This window comes from Saccopteryx bilineata, chromosome 5, assembly GCF_036850765.1.
Source record: "Saccopteryx bilineata isolate mSacBil1 chromosome 5, mSacBil1_pri_phased_curated, whole genome shotgun sequence".
Classification (NCBI taxonomy): Eukaryota; Metazoa; Chordata; class Mammalia; order Chiroptera; family Emballonuridae; genus Saccopteryx; species Saccopteryx bilineata.
In genome coordinates this window covers 210005021-210027790 of record NC_089494.1, presented here as the reverse complement: position 1 = coordinate 210027790, position 22770 = coordinate 210005021, and the positions used below count along the sequence as shown (strand labels likewise).

The following is a 22770-nucleotide window of genomic DNA, read 5'->3' as shown; positions in this document are numbered from 1 at the left end:
TCTGGCTTTAAAGAATAGTTTCCTCCAACAGAAATAATTCTAGGAAGACATTCTTTAATTTCTGTTCATCTGTGGTCTGAAAGATAAATCTGGCTCCATTATTCATGATAAAAGCATACTTGGAATTAGTCATCTATACAGTTCAGAGTTTAGCTCTTTTAGTATGTTTTATTTCCAAGCTAAACCATTAGGTTGGCTAAGTTTTTGCAAATATTAAAAGCTATAATGTTCAAATGCTAAATCACAAAGAACATGGTAATGAATAATAGGCACAGATCGTTTAAACTCTTAGGAGGTAAAATTTGATAAGATATTTTACATAACTTTAATGAATTGACAAGGTCTTGTGGAGAAAAAAGTTCCAGATGGCAAACATACGCAACGGATTTAGTCAAACATTTTTTTGGCAAGAACATTATGAATTTTGTAATCAGTTGAGAGCCAATGAAATACAAAGATGAGTCTAGTTAATCATCTACAATGATTGGTTAAAGGAGTATATTAGTGCTAATTTCCCTCTATTCATCCCACTTTTCCCTGTTTTCAAATCCACAAGCCTTTGGCACAATGAAGTGGATAACCTTTACTTCCCTTCTCCTTCTTTTCAGCTCTGCTTACTCCAGGGGTGTGGTCCGTCGAGATGCACGTAAGAATTCTATTTTCTTTTTATTGCTCAAATTTATTTTATTATTCTAGCAAAGGAAAGCTTTAGTAAACCCTGCATCTTTAAACAAGTAAGTTTTCCTTTCGCATTAATTTCTAGACTGTGATGATATTTTGTATTTGTGAATCTTTAGGAAGGTAGCTTAATATATTTCTAACATCCTAAGTGAAAAAGAAAAGGTGAGAATTGTTTAATAACTATAATTTCCTTTTGCATATGAAGGAACTTAAAGTGACTTAAACTTTACAGAGTATAATTGAAGAGAGAATTTATAACTCCAAATTCCCAAGCCCTATCCACTGCCCCTCATTGATATATAAATATTAACAACAATAACAAAACCTGTTTTGTTAATCTTATAAATAGAACTGGCATTTATATTTTTTTCTTTCATACTGTAATATCAAGAGCTCTTAATAAATACTAACAGCATTAGATCTTATCAAAGTTTGAATATAAAGCTATAAATATTTAATGACTTTAATAATTTTAAAATAGTACCATTGGTCATTGAATAACTCTTTTCCTTAAAAGCAGAAGAAATAGTTTGCCATCATACTAAAATCGAATCAGGATCTAATATTTTGGAGCAAATGAATACCTAAGCCAAATAAAGAGAAACATAAGAAATGATATCCTAACCAGCTGTTTTCTTCAGACTGAAAACAAATTTTTTTCCTCTTCAGACAAGAGCGAGATTGCTCATCGGTACAAGGATTTGGGAGAAGAACATTTCAAAGGCCTGTAAGTTAAAATATTAAAGTGTCAAACTTAATGTTTTTAACAGCATTGGTTATTATTCTGAAGCTCCTATATTTCCCTGTCATCAGAATCCAGACTCTACTGTCAAAAAGAATTTTCTGTATTGATGAAAATATTCAATATCTGTGCTGTTCAATATAGTAGCTACTGATCAAATGCGGTTATTGAGTACTTTAAATACGGCAAGTGCAACTGAGGATCAAAAATTTAAATTGCACTTAATTTTAATATATTTAACTCTATAGAGTCACATGTGGCTGATGGCTACTGTAGCTCTGAATTATGGGAAAGACTTAAAAATATGGTTCCTTTCCAGCACACTTACTAACTTCCTCTAGCAAAAACATCTGTTGTTTCTTAAGAGCATTTCAATATTTTTATAACCTAGTAAAGAATGAGAAAATAGCTTATTTTCTAAAGGTTAGTTTCATTCTATAACCTTATTAAAGGAGGTGTGTGTCTGGTTTTTATTTTAAATAGTCAAAGGACCTATAATTCCCCTCATCTGAACAATTAGATCTATATGTGTGCATCTACTCACATGCACACAGATTTATTTAAACATGGTGGAAAAACATATCCTTCTTTGCTTAGAAAACCATATGTAACTGGTTAGGCCTCAGATAATTGCTGATGTGACTAAGCTTTCTGGATAATAGAAAGATGTGTAAAACACTAAAGAACATATATTGGCAATACAACTTGTTCGTTAGTGTAGCAACCTACTTGAAAGTTCTATCATACTACATTTTTCTATGTCCTGTGTTACAGGGTGCTGGTTGCCTTTTCTCAGTATCTCCAGCAGTGCCCATTTGAAGAGCATTTAAAATTAACAACCGAAGTAACTGAGTTTGCAAAAACATGTGTTGCTGATGAGTCAGCTGAAAATTGTGGCAAGTCACTGGTAAATACATTGTAATTTTGAATGTTATTTCTTCTTATTTTAAGTAATCCTGAGCACTTCAAAGAGAAAAAAATTCCCATTTGGACTCCTCTCAATTGTTACTAAATGACCATATTTGTAAGCAGCACTAAAATATGGGTAGAGCCATCATTTCTTCTATGATGGAGACTAGCCATGCCCACCATTTTAAAAGCATTTCTTTTTGAGACCATATTCAATGGTCACAGTGTATTTAAATGGAAATTTACCATTTTTGGAGAGCTCTTTTTAAAATCTAATGTTTGATTTGTTTTCATAGAGGCTAATAGTGATGGCGTGTTTTTTAATCTTAGGAAGCCCTCAGCTGATTTTTGTGCTAATTTTGTCACCTGTGTAAAGTTGTAGTACATTTATATAATCCTCATTTTAAGAACATTTACATTTATATTGGGGCATTCATATCTTTTAAAGGACTTGGAGCATTTTATATTTCCACAATAGGTCTTCAATGCAAGAGAGGTTAATGTTTCTCTCATCACTCACCTATATATACTTTTCTGGATGGCAAGTCCATTTTTTATTTATCACTGAAGCTTTCCTCGTCCTATTTCTTTTTATATATATCTCACTCTCAAGTCGGAATCTGTACCTTAACTTCACACAATAGAATGGCTCTAAATGAGATTTTAAAAAATACATTTTTTGAAAATTAATTTCTGTCTTGAGCAGTATATTATCCCTGAACTTACAATTATTTTTATATTAAAAATTAATGGAAATGCAAAGAACTCATTTAGTGGAATGTGTTTTGAGGCAAATATTTGTAGAATAAATAGATTCATATTTTAATGCAATAACAGTTAACATTCCCAGTTTTTGAATGTTATCTACTAAAAAGTTGGACCTCTCACAGGAGTAGGTCAACTGAGAAACTATGCTAACACTTCCTGCTCTACTGTGAATTTGCTTGCTACATAAAGGATTATTTCTCTTTGACTTTTATTTTAATTGCCCCTAGTCTTTAGCCTCAGGTAGAAATTGAAGTAACATTCATTCTTTAAGCGATTGACTATCATTTTGCTCTTCTGTTTTATCCAGTGTAACTAAAGTGTGACAGTTACTTCTTAAACTATGACATATAGATGGTCAAATCAAGGGAAACTTTCTAAACCTGAGAAAAAAGTGGGTCTTTTATATGATTTCCTCACCAAGGCTTACCAATAGATTAGATTTTTCATACTGTTCTTCGGGAATAAAGAAAATAAAACACTGCCCAGCAATGTGAAGCCTTCTCTCTTCCACTTAGCACACCCTTTTTGGAGATAAACTGTGTACAGTGGCATCTCTCCGTGCCACCTATGGTGACTTGGCTGACTGCTGTGAAAAACAAGAACCCGAGAGAAATGAATGCTTCCTGAAACACAAAGATGATAACCCGAACCTCCCTGCCTTGGTGAGACCAGAGCCCGATGTTCTGTGTGCTAGCTTTAACGAAAATGAAAAGAAGTTCTTGGGAACGTAAGTAATCAGATTTTTCTGCTTCGACATTCTTATTATAACAATTACTCATTACAACAGTTATTATGGCAAAAATATTTTCAACATTAAGACTAAGAAGCTTTTGTTCTGATGATGATTTTCAAAGAAATATCATTTAATACTCTAAAATTTTACACAATAAAAAATTTTGATCACAAATCTTTTGGAATTCATTAAAACAGGATATGACCCACCTAAAAATTATACATATTAAAATATTATGAAGATATATATTTAGTTATCTCAAAATTGATTATTGATTTTATTTTAGTCAATAACCTTATCTAACCAATATTTAACTATTTTATATGTGTGTATATACTTTATATACATATAAATTTAACCTTTTCATTGACTGAAGAAATGACAAAGGCAAAGCCATCATGTGTAACTTAACTTGAGTTTAATTGGTAAGTTAGATGTCTTTGGCGTTTTGGAGTTTATAGGAAAAATGTTGATAATAATTGTTCCTATAATACTGTCTGCTACAGAAAGATGACTTCCTGATTTTCTTTTTGAAAATTTAGATACTTGTACGAAGTTGCCAGAAGACATCCTTTCTTTTATGCCCCAGAACTCCTTTACTATGCTCATGAGTATAAAGATGTTTTGACAGAATGCTGCCAAGCTGCTGATAAAGGTGCCTGCCTGACACCAAAGGTATGCCCCAGAAGGAGATAGAGCCAGTTCAGACTCAAACCTCAGACACGGGATGTGTTATAGCTAGATTTAGGGAACCGAAGTCTCTGACGTACACTTCTTTACTGGACAAAAAGGCTTCCTTACTCTTATCTACCCTAAAGATCTTTTACCTTCTTTGAAGGCCTGTGACATCCTCATTCTTCCAAGTTTTGCCAAAGTGGATCTAATAAAGGGAATCTGTGTATGTTTCTAAATATTCCGCCTCTTTTTATAGTGAAATACAGAAACTCATTGGTAAATCTGCACAGCAAAAGGCCCTAGTTTCTGTTTATCTTTTCACGAACCCTCCTTATTGGGGGCGGGGATTCAAAGTGGAGAATTTCCTTGCTTCTAGGAGCCTGGGTCTATTTATTCAGTCCATAAATATTTATTATGTGCGAAATCATCTTTTCTAGGGAGTTTATTGATATGAGAATTGGTGAAGGAGAGAGTGAAATGAATTTATGCAAGATTAAAAAGTCAGCAAAAGTATATTTCCTGAGATATTAGAGTGCTCTGTTCTACCTCTCCGTTCAGTTCCCTTTTCCCTGGCAATGCCTGCATACTGGCTCTTAACTACGTAGGGGCTTCTGCTATGACCCGACTGGTCTTTCCTCTAACTACATAGCAATATAATTATTTGCCAAGAGTGAGTACTTGGGAATCTAGGTGTACATTTTATGTTTAAAGTTTAATTTGTCATAGTCTCATCTGAGCTTAGGAAGGGGTGTTTCATGTAGACTTTAAAAAATTTTTTCAAAATTATTTCTTTTTGCAGATGGATGCTTTGAAGGAAAAAGTATTGACAGCAGCTGCCAAGGATAGACTGAAGTGCTCCAGTCTCCAGAAATTCGGAGAGAGAGCTTTCAAAGCATGGTATTTTTAATTTAGTTTTGTGCTTTGTAATGATGTAAAGGACGATGGTTCAGTTGACAAAACCGTGCTTTTGCATACATTTTTCCAGTTGTATAAAAGGTAGAAATTTAACAGAAGTGAAAAATCAGAGCATAAATGACAAGTTGTCATTTTTTATGATGCATTTTCAACAAATGTATCAAATTATAGAATATTGTTTTTGTCATGCTAGGACAAATATTTAGACTCCTGTTTATACAGACTAGGTATCTTATATTTTTAAATCATTTTTTATTTCTCAATTACTGTTGACATATTACATTAGTTTCAGGTATACATTCCAGTGATACATAACTGACTAAGTGATCATCTTATATAAATCTCGCACCCATCTGACACCCTACATAGTTATTAGAATATTATTGACTAAATTCCCTATGCTGTACTTTACAACCCTCTGACTATTCTATAACTACCCATCTGTACTTCTTAACCCTTTATCTTTATCATAGGGATCTTATTCTAGTGGTCCACTATTTATACAGTTGTAGTCAAGGTCTTTTTATTAATGCTATCTCCCTCCCAGCCCTTGCAATTATCTGAAACTATCTACTCTCCTTTTATGTTCTGATAATTAAATTCAGTTATGAAGGGTACTTCTCATTTTCTCATAGCTCCAGCTCTGCTCTTAATTGTTTATTTTTGCCTGGCCTCTACTTTTATATTACTTACCTGGTTCTAGGAGTATATCCTTTAGCACCTGCGCCAAGAACCCCTTGCCCGGTCCTCAGTCCTTCACTTGTTAGTCAAAAATTAATCAACATGAACAGAAGATAAAATGAAGATAATAGACACTTTGCAAGGTCTTTAGACACCATCACTGGAACTATCTTTGCCTGTCATCCCTATCATCTACACTACCAAACTCAAACAAATAAATAAACAGAACAACCCTAATGTGACAATACATAAACAGGCTGACTGGTTTGGGGGAAGAAGTGTTTTTTTATCAGATGTAGGCAATTCTGAAATGATTTGTGAAAGCATGTGGGTATTAGTTAGCCATTTACATTCTGTCAGCGGGCTTAGAGATGGTCCTGTGTCCATTTCTTAGTAAAAATACGCCTAATCAAAATGCCCTAATTTTGAAAAGTTATAAAATTTCTTTTCTCAGAGTCCCTTAAAAGTCAGGATGAAGGATTTTTAGTTGGTAAAAAAAAAGAGATAACTGAAGATTGTATGGTCCTCTCCAAGTGAAAAAATGCTTTCGTATGCATTATCTAATTTGATTCTCATGACAATCCTTAGATTTAGCATGCTGTCATGACTCTGCAGGGGCTAAGCTCAGGGAGTCCAAGTCATACGCTTGGGATCACACTGCTAATAAGCAACAGTCAGATCTGGAAGTCAGATACCAGCTCCAAACCTGATGCCTCTCAGATATCACCTCTTTTAGAACCTCTCCTTGAGTTCTGATTTTATGAGTCGTTGACTTCTTCCTAACCTTCACACACTCTTACAAGGGGTACTTTTGTCAAAGGAAACATTTTGATCTAAGATAGCAATTTGGTTCAGAACTAGCACTAAAATAAGAACTAATGAATTTTACAAATTATTTCTCTATTTCAATTTGTCCTGAATTTTCCTAGTGCTCTCCCATAAAGTATTGCATGTTAATAAAGTCTTTTTTTTAATTTTTTTTTAAATTTTATTTATTCATTTTTAGAGAGGAGAGAGAGACAGAGAGGGAGAGAGAGGAGAGAGAGACAGAGAGAGAGAAGGGGGGAGGAGCTGGAAGTATCAACTCCCATATGTGCCTTGACCAGGCAAGCCCAGGGTTAATAAAGTCTTGATGGGGGAATTATTATTATTCTTTTAGGTCTGTAGCTCGCCTGAGCCAGAAATTCCCCAAAGCTGACTTTATGGAGATTTCCAATGTGGTGAAAGATCTTACCAAAGTCCACAAGGAATGCTGTGAAGGTGACCTGCTTGAATGTGCAGATGACAGGGTAAAGAATCCTCAGTATTCTCTTTAGTAACTTTGTGTTGGTAACATACCTAGTTAGTATAATGAATTTGTTTAGTATAATTGGAGGCAGTTGACAGTGAATTGAAATGATCTTCTATGCCTAATATGCTCAATTTCTTCCCTGCCTTGTGGTATTTTTTTTTGTAAACATGGCTATCCCACTCACTAAATGATCTGATAAACACATTCACTCATTTGTAATCCCTTTCAGTCATATTCTGAGAACAAAGCCTTAAACTGAAGTAGGACAGCTGCAAAGGTAGATTTCTAAGATTTTTGGGGGGAGGTGCGTAGAGTTGGAGAAGAGCAGGTATCTGAAGAGACCTTTGGAAATTATATAATATTTCAAATATTTAGCATGGTATCTCTTTCCCATAAACTTAAATATATGACCAAATACCAGAATCCTAATCTCTTAGAACACTTTATGGAAAATTGAAGGCAGAATTTTACATGTGTAAGCAGAGCCTGTGATTATGATATTGACTAATTTTTCTAAAATCCCTCACACCTTATTTACTTATTTGGTTTCAAAATGTCTGCACTTAATGTTGGGGAACACTGAAAAAACATTACTGGGAGATATATACATATATATATAATTTTTATATGTAATATATAATTTAATTTGACTATATTTCCAATGCTGTAAGATTTATCTCTGATTATTCTGTAATTACAAATTTGTACTTATTAATCTCTTCATCTTTTTCATTCAGCCCCCTTAATACTGGGTTTTAGTTGAAACACTTAAATGCCTTAACAGTAGAAATATAAAATTAAGAAATAAACTAATATGGGCCCCTGTTACTGACTAGTTTTGAATCAAGTGGAAATGTTATAGGAGTTTTGAGTTTCTAGTCTTAAGAGCACAGACTGAACATATTCATAGAAGGCAGGTTGGTATGTATGTGGTATAGAACACAATGAATGTGTTCTGCCAACATAACAAAAGTCTGGAGAGAAAGTATAGCGATATCAATTTACACTGAACAACTTTCATCAACTTGCATCTAGGCTGATCTTGCCAAGTATTTATGTGACAATCAAGATTCACTCTCCAGTAAATTGAAGGATTGCTGTACTAAGCCTTTGTTGGAAAAATCCCACTGCCTCGCTGAGGTGGAAAATGATGATATGCCTGATGACCTGTCCCCACTGAATGCTGTTTATGTTGATGATAAGGATGTTTGTACAAACTATAAGGAGGCAAAAGACGCCTTCCTGGGCACGTAAGTGGATAAGGAATGATCTTTTCGTAGCTTTTATATGGTTTGAGGATTTAGAAAACAGTTCTAGATTTCTTTTGGAGTTGTTACAATTGTTATCTACAATGCTTATTTATCCTTCTTTCTCCAAGCCTTTAAAATTTTTTGGAAAAAATTAAGTTTAAAAAAATTATCATAAGATAATACATGCTCATGCCAAAAGCTCAATCAATAGAAAGGAGTAATAAATAAAAGTTTCTATAATTCCCCCACCACATTCTTTACTCCTTAGGAATATTTCTGGAAATACTTCTTAGAAACATTTTATGTATACATAAATGATACACATACTACTCACTTTTTATTCAAAGATTATTTCTTGAATCTACCATGACATATATGTGTGGATATATGCAATACATCTTTATATTTCCTTATCTATCTATGTATCTATCTATTATCTATCATTTATCAAGATTTGAATGAAGGTAGCTCTAACTCTGAACCTCAAGTCTTTAGTTACCAAGCTTTAATGTATGGGGTTTAGTCCAATGGAGATCTTCGGGATATGAGTTACTCTTGTGGTTAGTTATGTGATTTTTCTTGCCTATTTGTTCAACTAAGTCTATTTTATTTTCATCTTAATTAGGTTTTTGTATGAGTACTCAAGAAGGCATCCTGAATACTCCATCTCATTGCTCCTGAGACTTGCCAAGAAATATGAAGCTACTCTGGAGAAGTGCTGTGCCACCGATGACCCTCATGCATGCTATTCCAAAGTGGTAGGTTTCTCAAAGAAAACAAATGTAACTCTCACGAGGGGTTCCAATAATAAGAAAGAAGAAGAATGCCAGAATGCAAAATATTATGTAGTGCAATTGAGACATTTTCTTGAGATGGTTTCAATTTTGTGTTCTTAAACATTTTAGAAAAAAAAGTGGCCTTAATAGAATGGTTAATAAAATCTAGAATAGTCTAAAACAAAAAAGAATAAAGAAAAAGGATCTGAAGAGAGCAGTCTCTAATGTTACAAAATCTTGACTATGCCTTTTCTCTTTTTTACACTCCTGAGAACAATATAAAATAATGTAAATTTAAATGTTAATTAAAAGAGATATAACTTAGATATGAAGAAAGGTAACCTGGTTTTAAGAATTACCATGTATCAAGAATTAGTATCTTTTTTTTTTTTAAGTGAGAGGAGGTGAAATAGTGAGGTAGACTCCTACATGCGCCCTGACCGGGATCCACCCAGCAACCTCTGTCTGGAGCCAATGCTCGAGTCAGCTGAGCTATCCTCAGCACCCAGGGTTGATGCTTGAACCAATTGAGCCCTGGCTGCAAGAGGTGGAGAGGGAGGGGAAGAAAAGCAAATGATTGCTTCTCCTGTGTACCCTGACTGAGGATCAAACCTAGGCCATCCACATGCTGAGGTGATACTCTATCCACTGAATGAACTGGCCAGGGCCAAGAATTGGTGTCTTAAGAAAGATTGTGCAATCTGTTCACTTAGAATATTTTCAAATATTTTTAATAATGTTTAAGAATGGTTTTATAAGAAATTAAGTAAGGAGAGGAAATCCGTTCTGGAAAGTTTAATCCCATTTAGCTCTGCTAAAAATGGGAATTTAGCATGTTTAGGATATTTAGCACTTTTAACATATATAGTGGTTTACAAATTTTAAAATCAGAAGGAAGTAGTTTTTTCCTCTACCAAGAACTTACTGTATCCCAGACACCATACTGGATCTGATAACCAAGGTGGAATATCTTATTTCAGAGAGCTCAGGATCTAACTGGAGAGATGGTTTAGTAATAATAATGCTTATTATCATCGCTATAATTTACTGAGCTTTTATTATGTTCCAGGCCCTATTTTAATTTCATTAGTTCAGGTGAACTAATGAAATTAGTTCAGAGAAATTTTACAGATAAATTTTCTGTGGTATCTTAGAGGTGAGGTTTCTAAAACTTGGTGACTGGAACTAAAGTTCCCCAACTAGAAAATGAGTCAGATGAGCTGGTTCAAATACCAGCAGTCCCACTCTAAAGCCTAAAGATTTTTAATCACTTAGACTATTCAGTTTGATCTCCTCTAGCAAATTTGGCATCAAAGATCCATTTCCATGGCTTTGGGCAGAAAGGAAGAAGGATCTCATTCTGCCTATATGGGTAAGAAACAGCCTGCATCTGGTCCTTAGGTGGAATCCTGTAAACATATATATATATATTTTTATCTTTTAGTTTGATGACTTTAAGACTCTTGTGGATGAGCCTCAGGATTTAGTCAAAAAAAATTGTGAAGTTTTCGAAAAACACGGAGAGTATGGCTTCCAAAATCTGTATGTATTTTTTTATATTTTCTTGAGCAATTTGTAATTTCTTAAGACTTAATATATATATGACCTGTCATAGAACTTTCAATCACGAAAATACAATATGTATTTCTATTCCCTCTCCATCGAGAAAGACTGGAACAGGAGAGATAAAACAGCTGATGGGGTGAAGAGACATATATCTGAGTGTAGTTAAAAAAATTAGCCTCTTGAGACTAGGAAGGAAAATACTAAATTTTGGGATAGAGGAATTGATGCATTTTGAGGTTAAAGAATAGTTTATGAACAAACAAAAAACAGTAATGCTTTACAAGAGCAAGAAATAGTTGGGCTTGAAAAGCAGTAGCTCAGGAAGTACTGCAATATATAAGTTGATAGACTAATGTCCTGATTATTATCTTACCTGTGGAGCTAAAGACAAGAAGGGACATATCGTCAGGTAGACATCTATTGTTCAACTTACACATGTCAGCACTCTTCTAACTGTGGGTGCTAGGGATAACAACAATGAACAAGCCTCTTTCCTTGAGTAGATTATAGTTATACATTGACTTTCAATGGTGATTAAAATTCTTAATAAATGATTGTTGCATGCTAGATCTCATGCCAGGTTGATTGCATACTTTATTTCTTTTCATTTAATCCTTATACCATCCCTATTGAGTCAGATACATTTCCTGCCATTTTTTCTTTTTTCTTTTTTTTTATTATTAAGTGAGAGGCAGGGAGGCAGAGAGACAAAGAGACAGATTCCCATATGCACCTCAACTGAGATTCGCTGGGCAAACCCTCTACAGCGCAATTCTCTGCCCATTTGGAGCTGCTGCTCTGTTGCTTGGCAACCAAGCTATTTCAATGTCTGAGGTGAGGCGTTGGAGCTATCCTCAGAGCCCCTGACCAAATTGCTTGAAGCATTTGAGCCATGGATGCAGGAGGAGAGGAGAGAGCGGGAGGAGAGAGAGAGAGAGAAGGAGGAGGAGGAGAGGAGAGGAAAGGGTGGAGAAGTAGATGATTACTTCTACTGTGTGCCTTGACCAGGAATTGAGCCCGGACTTCCACACGCTGTATTGATGCTCCACTGCTGAGCCAACTGGCCAGGGCCATTTCCTCCCATTTTATATATGAGAAAATTAATCCATATCTTTCAAATTTAGCACAGTGTTAATTTATAGGGATGGGTAAAAGTAGGTTTACAGTTGTAAGTATATGAAACAAGAATAAAGTTATTGGAATAACCATACCTGCATTTTTTTCCCATATGAACAACTGTAAACCTATTTTTACCTACCCTTGTATATTAAGCTCTTAGTAATTCTTATTCAAAGAAAGAAGCAATTGATAAATATATTACTGTAACTGTATTATATAGTAGGTCAAGTCACTTTCCTAAGATTATATAGCACTGATGAGTTTCAAAGTTAAGCTCAACTAGTTGCTTAGGACAAAGTCTTCCCCCTCACCACCCTACTAACCTGGACATAGAGATAATTTTATGAATAGAAAATCATTTTAATTGATTTTGTCTAAGTGTTCTATGCTCCACCTACTGTGTTAGAAAAAAAAATAGTTTCTTGTCTGGCTGAAAAACATGGACTATTTTGTTATAGGCTCTTAGTTCGTTACACCAAGAAAGCACCCCAAGTGTCAACTCCAACTCTTGTGGAGGTCTCAAGAAAACTCGGACAAGTGGGCACCAGGTGTTGCAAGCTTCCTGAAGCACAAAGAATGGCTTGTGTTGAAAACTACGTGAGTCTTTTAAAATATAATAAGCCAATAATGATAAATTTTTGCCTTTAAATATTCACAAAGTTAACTTTTAGAAGCAGGAGAGAGCTAATGTGTGTGTGTGTTAAACATGTGTGTGTTAGAGATAAGCAAATCGCTGTCTCAAATCACCCTTAGACCCAGTGTTACTAGTTAGAATGTATCACTTCTTTTGGTTCATTGGAAAACAGGAGTTCATGAAAAAAAATTTAAGTTACGCTTTTAAAAAATTTCTGCTCTACTCTCTGTTCTTCAGCTGTCCGTGGTACTCAACGGGTTGTGCGTGGCACACGAGAAGACACCAGTGAGCGAGAGAGTTACCAAATGCTGCACAGAGTCATTGGTGAACAGACGGCCATGCTTTTCTGCTCTGGATGTTGATGAAACCTATGTTCCCAAAGAATTTAATGCTGAAACCTTCACCTTCCATGCAGATATGTGCACACTTCCCGAGGCGGAGCAACAAGTCAAGAAACAAACGTGAGGAGTATTTCATTACTGCATATGTTTGTAATTTTGATAGTGTGAATTGTGAATTGAATGCATAACTGTTTTCTGAAGTAGTGATTACATTCCTTAGAAGAGTGTTTAGGTATTAGCCTTGTTGGGTAATAAAAGTGTCAAAAATAAAATGGATAGGTTTTTGTTTTCTTAGCAAAACAAACAACACCAAAACGATATTATAATCTTGCCTAGAAATCATTCAGAATAATCATGTGGATAAAGGCTACAGTAGAATAATGTCTTAGGACAAGTCCAGTTGAAAAAGATAAACAATGAAGTGATTCATTTGTGCAGATAGCAAATTCGAATTTATTTCTAGCATTGAATGATTATTTTAAGTTTGGTCGATGGCAACTCATAGGCAAGGCAAACCTATAAGATGTAACTTTTGAGGATGGAATTTTAATGAAAAACATCTAGAAATGTGACTTCTGAGGCTTGACTCCCTACTCCTGTCACAGGGGTTAGAAATGCAACATAAAGTTGCTGTCGTCTCTGGTGAATTCCGATCATGGCCAAAGACTTAAGAGTAATATTGCAGAACTTATTGTACTCACATGACTCTCTATAGCAATAATATATGTGCAGATGTCAGTGAGAGAGGACCACCAGCTCCCATGAGTTTGGGTAGTCTTGTTTCTTATGCTCTCCCCACCCCCACTATTCACTTTGAATAGACCCAATTTCAAAGACCAAATGTAAAGATTCTTGGATTAGCAACTTTTAAATGGAGTCCAAGACAATTAAGTTTTCAAAGATCAGTTTTAACTCTTAAATTGCTATAAACTTCAATATGGAAAAATTTACTAAATCGGAATAATTTTTAATGCAATGGTATGATTCTTTCTAAAGTACTAACTAAAAAGAGATGTATTGATTTATTGACACTATAGATATTGAACAATTTATATCAATGATTTTATTTGATATTTCCACCAACTCTAAGAAGGTAGATTTCATTTTCCTCATTATGCACATGAGAATATTGAAGTCTATAGTGGTAAGCCTGGGTCTCAACCACAGAGTTGCTAGGTCCAAGATTTATGATCTCAAACAATAGCACTACTGTCTTTACCATCTCCATTTTTCGTTATCTGAGTAAACTTTTTTCTGTTTGTTTTCATTTAAATGCAGTGCACTTGTTGAGCTGTTAAAACACAAGCCAAAAGCAACTGAGGAACAACTTAAAACTGTTATGGGAGATTTCTCAACCTTTGTACAGAAGTGCTGCGCAGCTGCTGACAAGGAGGCCTGCTTTGCTGAGGAGGTGCTGGAGCTGTCTTTATTTTAATAGACCTCATTTCCTTTGTGTTGCGTTTAAACAGGGCAGGGCTAGGGGTTTATATATCTGAAGGACACTTTATACATGGGGGACAGGAATCTTATGCTACATACAGTCATCTGAAAACAAAGTAATTTAAATAAGCTCTTGCTTTTTTATCTCCTGCTGTACTAATGCATGTTATTAAGTGTTCATAGCATTTGTTTTTTTTCTGAAGCTGGGACATTTATGAATGCAGATAGAAATATTTGAAAGTTCTAAAATCTTTTGGTAGAGATATTATTAAACCAAAATGCTAATTTATTTAAGCATTTTTAAAAAGAGTGCTGGTTTGTGATTTGGTTGAATCTTAGTGCTTGATTTTACAGATAAGTGAAGAAGTTTATATTTAAATGTCTGAGTCATTCAATATTTTTTGCCATGATTTGACAGTAATGTTTTTATTCCTGTGGGGACAATGGGTGTTAGTAAGTTTCCTTCTAGAGATTCTAGTACTAAGCTGGAATTAAAAGATCTGAAACATGGAAAATTACTTTTTAATCATCAATGATTATAAATGTCAATTTTTATCCTAACAACGATGCTAATACTTTCCTCAAATATATCATTTCTTTGTTTTCAGGGTCCAAAACTTGTTGCTTCAAGTCAAGCTGCATTAGCCTAAAAACAACACAAGCATATCAGGTAACTATACTCTATATTCTTTTTAAAATGTAGTTATAATAGTTTATATTAAAATAGCAAAAATATGACATATTGCTATTTATAACAACATGGATGAACCTTGATAACATTATACTGAGTGAAATAAGTAAATCAGAAAAAGCTAAGAACTATATGATTTCACACATAGGCAGGATATAAAACTGAGACTCATGGACATAGATAAAAGTGAAGTGGTTATAAGGAGGAGGGGGCTTGAGTTGAGGATTGCAAAGAGGGGAGTAAGGAGGGACAAATACGTGGTGACAGAAAGTGATTTGACTCTGGGTGATAGGTATACAGCACCCTCAACAGTTCAAATGCTATAGAAATGTTTACCTGAAACCTATGTACTCTTATTAACCAATGTCACCCTATTAAATTTAATTTTCTAAATAAATTTTTAAAAATATATCAAAGATTAACTGACCATTTGTTGAGAATCATATGAACTAGTGCCAATCACTGTTTTAAGCTCTTTGTATATATTCTTATTTAATTCTCAGAATAGTAGCCCTAGTTGAGTTTCATTATTATTCCCATATTTCAGATGAGACAATAAAGCACAGATCAAAGGACAGACTAAGTAGTTAATCCAAGGACCACCCAGCTGGTGAGAGGTGGAGCCACAATTAAAAATTTGAACCAGAGCTTGACAGTTAATCACTGTCCTGTTCTGACCTAATGTGATACAATAAACAGAGCCATTTAGCCAAGCAATGAGCAGTGGATTATTTTAGGTTTTAAACTGGATGATATACATTTTTGTAGGTTATAAATACAGTTGATTTCACAAGACTCAACCTAATAGCTCAATAACAAATTTATGTCTTTGGAGAATATGATAGATCTACTTTATATGAACTCCTCCTTAATAATAAATAATATGTTGCTAAATTTCCTGTGTGCCAACATACTGAGTTGTAATAGATTTCTCTTCTTAGGATAACAAGGCCCACTTTAAAATTTAGATGTTTGACCATAAACATGTTTTATCTATTTTGGTCCTAAAAACTATAATGAACCTTATTTTAAAATTTTTTTGTTGTTGAGAGAGACAAACAGACAGGAAGGGAGAGAGATGAGAAACATCAATTTGTAGTTGTGGCACTTTAGTTGTTTATTGATTGCTTTCTCATACGTACCTTGACAGGGTACAGGGGGGATTGACAGGGGGGCTCTAGCTGAGCCAGTGACCTCTTGCTCAAGCCAGCAAACTTGGACTCAAACTAGTGACCTTTGGGCTCAAACCAATGACCATGGGATCATGTCTATGATACCATGCTCAAACCGGTGCCCTGGTGCTCAAGCTGGTGAGCCCACGCTCAAGCCAGATGAGCCCACGCTCAAGCCAGCAACCTCATGGTTTAAACCTGTGTCTTCAGTATTCCAGGTCAATGCTCTATCTACTGTACAACCCACCTGGTCAGGCATAAACTTTATTTTAAAAACAAGTTATCCAACTATTTTTAGTATGAATTACTTTCATATTTTCCAAAGTGATTGTGAGGCTAATCCCACTACTAGGCTTTAACTTACCCTTTGCCCACACGATAATAACTACATATTGTGCATTCAGGCAAGGAAGCAACTTCATATCTCTGCAAATTTAGTAGTTTCAAAATGTAGTTTGTTTTAGTTCTAAATGGTAAGATTTTCTTCCTAGAGGTCTAACTTAGAGAAGATGCCTCATTGGTTTATAATTGACATAGGTAAGAAATAAGTGTTAAATAGATGACTGAGGAATGATGATGAAAGCTTGTGACTTTGAAGGTTGAGTAGTATAAAAACATCAGTGATGAAGTGAGGACTTTATAATAGTTACTAGAGTGTCCTAGCTCAACAGAAGAATTCAGCTGTCATGAATCTAGGGCAAACTGAATTATTTTTATTGGTGAAAATTAGAAATTGCAGAAAGTCTAAGCAACTTGACATTCATTTAAGTAGATTTAAAATACACATACCATTTTACAAACAGTACTTATATTTGCCCTTTTGTTTTTCAGCTTACACTGAGAGGAAGAAAGAGAAATGAAGATCCAAAGTTTATTCATCTGTTTTTCCTTTTGTTTGGTGTAAAACCAACAACCTACCTAAAGAACATAAATTTCTTTAAATATTTTGCCTCCTTTCTCTGTACTGCAATTAATTAAAAAATAAAAAAAAATCTAATAAATGGGTCAAGACTGTTATTTTTTGAAGAATAGTGGCTGTCCTAAAAATTTGGGGGGTTCTGTGAAAAGTCCCACTATTCTCTCTTTCCCCACATCAGTGGAAGATTTCTAGTTCCTAATAGGCTAATTAAGTACAAAAAGCATGGATACTCCTCTATGCTGTGGATTATAAACATTTGAAGTACTATTTTAACATTATAATAATTTTGAATAAAAGAATAAAGATTATGGCCCAGGTAGGTATATAAAACATGGCTTGTCCTTACTACTGAAACTCTAAGAAATGTGAGGGATAAAGTCAACGGAGATGATTGTAAGGACAGTTAACTGGATGGGGAAAAAAACACTGATCCTAGAAGAAATGTAACAGTCTAGGATAAATGGGAAGATATGTTCCCTGGACATTAGGAGGAATCTTTATGTGCTTAGATTGAACAATAAACAAGTATGTAATTATCACTTCAAACTCTTAATTGATAAATGGGTATACTTCACACTGGCCCATGCTGGTGGTCCATAAATCCAGATTACTCCATTAATGTAGAATAAAATGTGAAAGGTGCTCCCTGGAGTTAAGTAACAAGTGCTTAGTTACTTTTATTACACTTGTTAACAATTTTAGGCATTTGGTTTATGAAGAGACAGCTGAGAGTGTGATAAGACTCCTGTTTTATAACAGATGTGTTGAATATATTACCCACGACCACATCATTTCTACTCTTTCCTTCTCACTTAGCAAATCTCTTTGCTCCTTTTATTCACTTAATAAAAAGACTCATTGTCTTTGCAATCTCTTCTTCATCCTTTATTTAATACTCTAATCAGTTTGAACTTCATACTATTCATGAACACACCAGGCTTTTTCATGTATGCTTTTTCCTTCTACCTGGGATATCTTTCTCTCTATTCTTTATATCTTTTTAATTCACTTCAAAGGTCACTGTCTCTGAGGAAATGTCCCTGTATAGAATTAGGCACTTTCTTCACCGATAACCCTTCTCCCTTTGAGCTTGACTTATTACAGCTTTCACATTTTATTATAATAATGGTAGACTTTCTGTACATTTTAAATATGTAAAATCTTGAATTCTAAAGCTATAATTTGAACACATGTAGCTCTGAGTCCTGAGAATGAAGCCAACTGATAGTATCAGTTCATTTATATATCTTTTGTTCAACTATATAATGTTTCTCATAAGAAAGTATCATGAATTAAAAGTCCATGTGTCTCCCTTGGCACTTAGCATAACCTGGTACATAATGGTGTTTAATAAAAATTAGATGGGCCCTGGCCAGTTGGCTCAGTGGTAGAGCGTTGGCCTGGCGTGCGGAAGTCCAGGGTTTGATTCCCGGCCAGGGCACACAGGGGAGGCGCCCATCTGCTTCTCCACCCCTTCCCCTCTCCTTCCTCTCTGTCTCTCTCTCTTCCCCTCCCACAGCTGAGGCTCCACTGGAGCAAAAGATGGCCCGGGCGCTGGGGATGGCTCCTTGGCCTCTGCCCCAGGCGCTAGAGTGGCTCTGGTCGCGACAGAGCGACGCCCCGGATGGGCAGAGCATCGCCCCCTGGTGGGCGTGCCGGGTGGATCCTGGTCAGGTGCATGCGGGAGTCTGTCTGACTGCCTCCCCATTTCCAGCTTCAGAAAAATACAAAAAATAAATAAATAAATAAATAAATAAATAAATAAAAATTAGATGAATAAATTAATTTACATTGTGGACTATAAATATTCTAAACTACAAATTATAAAATTAATGAATTTGCAAACTTGAATCATGCAAATTTGTACTTTAAAATAATAATAATAATGATAAATTCTATTTTAAAATGTGAAATAATGAAAATTCTCTTGAATTAAAATGTATCAAGAACTACATATTCAAACTGATAGCTCTAGTACTGTTGCACATAATAGTGTCAGTTTTGCATCCATTCCACTGATATAAGATCTTCCTAATTATCTCTCCTGTATGATTAACTGATGAATAAATACATGAATATCTGCATGACATCCAAAAAAGTGCTTTAGCATTTTAAGATACATCTTTTTATGTTAATAAAATGTTATACATGATGATTGATACATAGGTGGATAAGTTGCCATTTTTCCATTTAATTTAATTTATGTGACCCTACTATAATTTCTTCAGTACTATTCTATAAGCCAATACCTGGATAATATTTAAAAAATATTGCATACAAATGAACAGATAAATTTTTCGTATTTACTCTTTATATCATTCATGTCTTAGTTGGGTTGGTTGTGAACTTCTTCATTTATTCACTGAGTCTCTTGATAGCCAGACCTTAAAGACTGAGTCCTTATTGAACTGGTCTTATGAATCTCAAGGAAAAAATTAAATTAAGGAGAAGTATTATTGGGGAGTAGAGGATAGTATTTCTGGGGTGACATAAGTGACAGAGGGCAAAAGTTCATCTTATTTGGATGCATGAAGCCCCTTACCCACCTCAAATGGAGTAATTTGTTTGAGGAGTGACAGTGTTGAGTATCAGGAGTCATAGACATCTTTCAGTAATGGAAGGAGACATCAGTAAGGCAGATATATTCTAAAATTTCAGACAACCATGCCTATGTCTTTGGGGTTGGTACTGGTGCAAGAGGCTATAAGGAAATAGAGTGTAGAGTTAGCTCTATTGGCTGTTGAAAAAAATGTGCCAAAATTAAGATGCCTCCATGCTATGAGAAAGATGACATTTTAAAAAATTGCAATAGAAAAAAAATATAAAACATCACAAACAACATCCAGGTATTCATTTCATTGCTTCTTTCCAGTGCTGAAGGATTAGCCCATCTCTATTTAGAACAGGATTGGATGATAGAGCTGGCCTCTAACTTTGTGATGGAGTGGACAATAAATGCATTGTTTGAGACAAAACTCACTGCAAATATAATTGGAATGTATCGAGTATGGAAATGGATATGTGCTCTAACTCATTTTATTACTGTTTTCATGACAGAAATTGTGCAAGCACAATGTCATCCACTCACAAATATTTTCTCTACCACAGAATACTGGCAAACACATTTATTATTATTTTATAAAGACATCAAAAACAGGGGACATTTCTCTAAATAAAGAAGAATTGCTTAGAAATATATAGTCTATGTTCTGGAAACAGCATGAATTTCTTAAGGACAATAGATAATAATTCTAGATTCTTATTCCCTAGAATATACTAGAATATATTTCCCATGAGAAGAAGAATGTATATTTACAATGTATATTTATATAGATATGTGTGTGTGTATGTCTTTGTCTCCTTAGGCTGCTAAAACAAAAACCATAGACTTGTGTGGCATAAATACATAGATTTATTTTCTCACAGTTCTGGATGCTGGCAGGGTTCACATTTTGGGATTATGGCTTTAACATATAAATATTTAGAGGACATAAACATTTAGTTCATAATAATGTGTGAAATCTCTGGTCCATGTAAGGGATTTTTTCTGACAATCAGCCTTCTTTCAACGTTGCTGAGGAAATGGAGTATCTAGCAATTATGCAGATAGTGGCACAAGATCAGAAAATACCTTTGTTATTTGTCATACCCTGTCATTGCTATAGAAGCTGGAAAGAGAGGGGTCATAATATTTCTTCATCAGAAAAATTATGTATCATTAAAAAAAGTATTTAAAAAAGGTTTTCCCTATACATATTATTGTTCTAAGACTTCTAGGAAATGGTTTCAAAATACGATTGTTTTCCTCAAGCAGTTTTTAATCTATTTGAGTCTGTGGACCAGTTCAGTTATTTTAAGGACCCATGCCTTGTTTAGCAGGAGCAGCCAACCTATGTAAGAAGAAATGCTGTTAATGAGTTATAGATTTTTGTGAATTTATTTCTGATTCACCCTTGACTTACTTTGCTCTATGTCTGCTTGACTTACCTACTTTGATGTCTTACTTCATTTTGTTGATCTCGCTGTACTTCTATCCTTTTAAGTTAGATGGGCAAATTGGTTGCTTTTCCTGACTCTGATACCTATCACCCTGATACTGTTGTAGAAAGAAGAAAAAATTCCCCTCCCTAATAAAACCTCAAAACAAGACAGAGGCAAAATCCCTGATAAAGGAAAACATCTCTCTCTTTATCTGAACAAAGTACTTTTACAGCCTTTGGAAAGCAGCAAGTGTAAAAGGCTGTCTCCTCCTTCTAGAGCATGGTTCAGATAGGCTCAAATTAAACAAAGACAGAGATGCTTTGCTCCGAACAACAGTAATAGCAAGGGAATGTAGAAGCCAAGACTAGATGACAAAAGGTATAAAAAGAGGGGTAGAGAACCAAAAAGGTGTTTGGTTAGGGCTCAATGTAAAAAGAGTGAACCAGTCTTGATATTAGATGAAAGGCCTTTTATGTATTTTTAGTGTTTATTTTATTGATTTTAGAGAAAGAGGAAGAGATACAGAGACAGAAACATCAAGCTGCTCCTGTATGTCCTGACTGAGGACTGAACCAACAACCTCTGTGCTTTGGGACGATACTCTAACGAACTGAGCCATCCAGCCAGGGCAAGATGAAAGGCCTCTTCATGTTTGATTTCAAGTTTCTTGATACAAGCTTGTTTATGGGTTCTTTGAAAAAACGTTTAAGGAGTAACCAATGTAGGGTTCAGGACAAAGAAGAGAGAGTACGTATAATAGAGAAGATAAAGAATAGGTAAAAATATACGTTAACAGCACCAGGAAAACAAGCCAGAGGTATCAAGGATAAATGTAAGCACTCCTCCCTGACTCATGATTTTAGAAACCAGTTGAGGGTGGTGGTGGTGGTGATTCTGATTGCTCTCCATAGGTAGGATCAGCATGGGGGTAAAGGCACTAAATCTAAAGGGACAAGAGTACACTATGGGCTGGAGGACTCTGGGGACACTCATCTTCCTAGAAGGCAAACTATATCTGCTCTATAGAGTTTGTTTTAAGCTCTTGCAAACAGACTCATCAGCTTTCTTCCAAGACTCTAGACACTGTTTTCTTCTCAGCTCCATTCCAGGGCCTCTAGATCCTGGATATCAGAGAAAATACAAATGCAAATGCTTCAGTAATGCTCTGTAGTTTGATGGGTGTTAGTGTAACATGAATGAATAGATTCTGACCGCAACAATTTGATTCAGGGCCGCTTTTTTTTTTAATTGGATTTTTATTATTTATTTTAAAATTTATTGAGTTGACATGGTTTGCTAAATCATACAGATCTCAAGCGTACGACTCAATATATCACCATGGCTCTGCTTTGTGCCAGATACTGTGCTAAGCATGGCAGGACTCACAAAGATGAATCCTTGAATCCAAGAAGTCACATCTCAGAAGAATTGCATAGCTTGAAATGACTGGGCTATAAGGCCAAATGAAAAGTACCATTAAGAAAAC

The 22770-nt window shown here is 34.9% G+C and overlaps 1 protein-coding gene across 1 annotated transcript; it reads left to right on the top strand.

Moving 5' to 3' along the window:
* Positions 1–487: 487 nt before the first annotated feature.
* On the top strand, positions 488–17385 carry ALB (albumin). Its single transcript, XM_066280123.1, has 15 exons — positions 488–646; positions 1351–1408; positions 2198–2330; positions 3616–3827; positions 4376–4508; positions 5308–5405; positions 7264–7393; positions 8431–8645; positions 9271–9403; positions 10866–10963; positions 12565–12703; positions 12978–13201; positions 14360–14492; positions 15130–15191; positions 17216–17385. The coding sequence occupies exons 1-14, from the start codon at positions 568–570 to the stop codon at positions 15169–15171; spliced, it is 1827 nt and encodes a 608-aa protein (XP_066136220.1). The 5' UTR covers positions 488–567; the 3' UTR covers positions 15172–15191; positions 17216–17385.
* The last annotated feature ends 5385 nt before the right edge of the window (positions 17386–22770 follow it).

What these genes read in the sequence shown, in the direction of transcription:
- ALB (XM_066280123.1), top strand. Translation starts at nt 568, where the DNA reads ATGAAGTGGATAACCTTTACTTCCCTTCTCCTTCTTTTCAGCTCTGCT. An exon ending in GAAGAACATTTCAAAGGCCT is followed by an intron (nt 1,409 to 2,197) that starts GTAAGTTAAAAT and finishes CCTGTGTTACAG; the next exon opens with GGTGCTGGTTGCCTTTTCTC. An exon ending in TTGAATGTGCAGATGACAGG is followed by an intron (nt 7,394 to 8,430) that starts GTAAAGAATCCT and finishes ACTTGCATCTAG; the next exon opens with GCTGATCTTGCCAAGTATTT.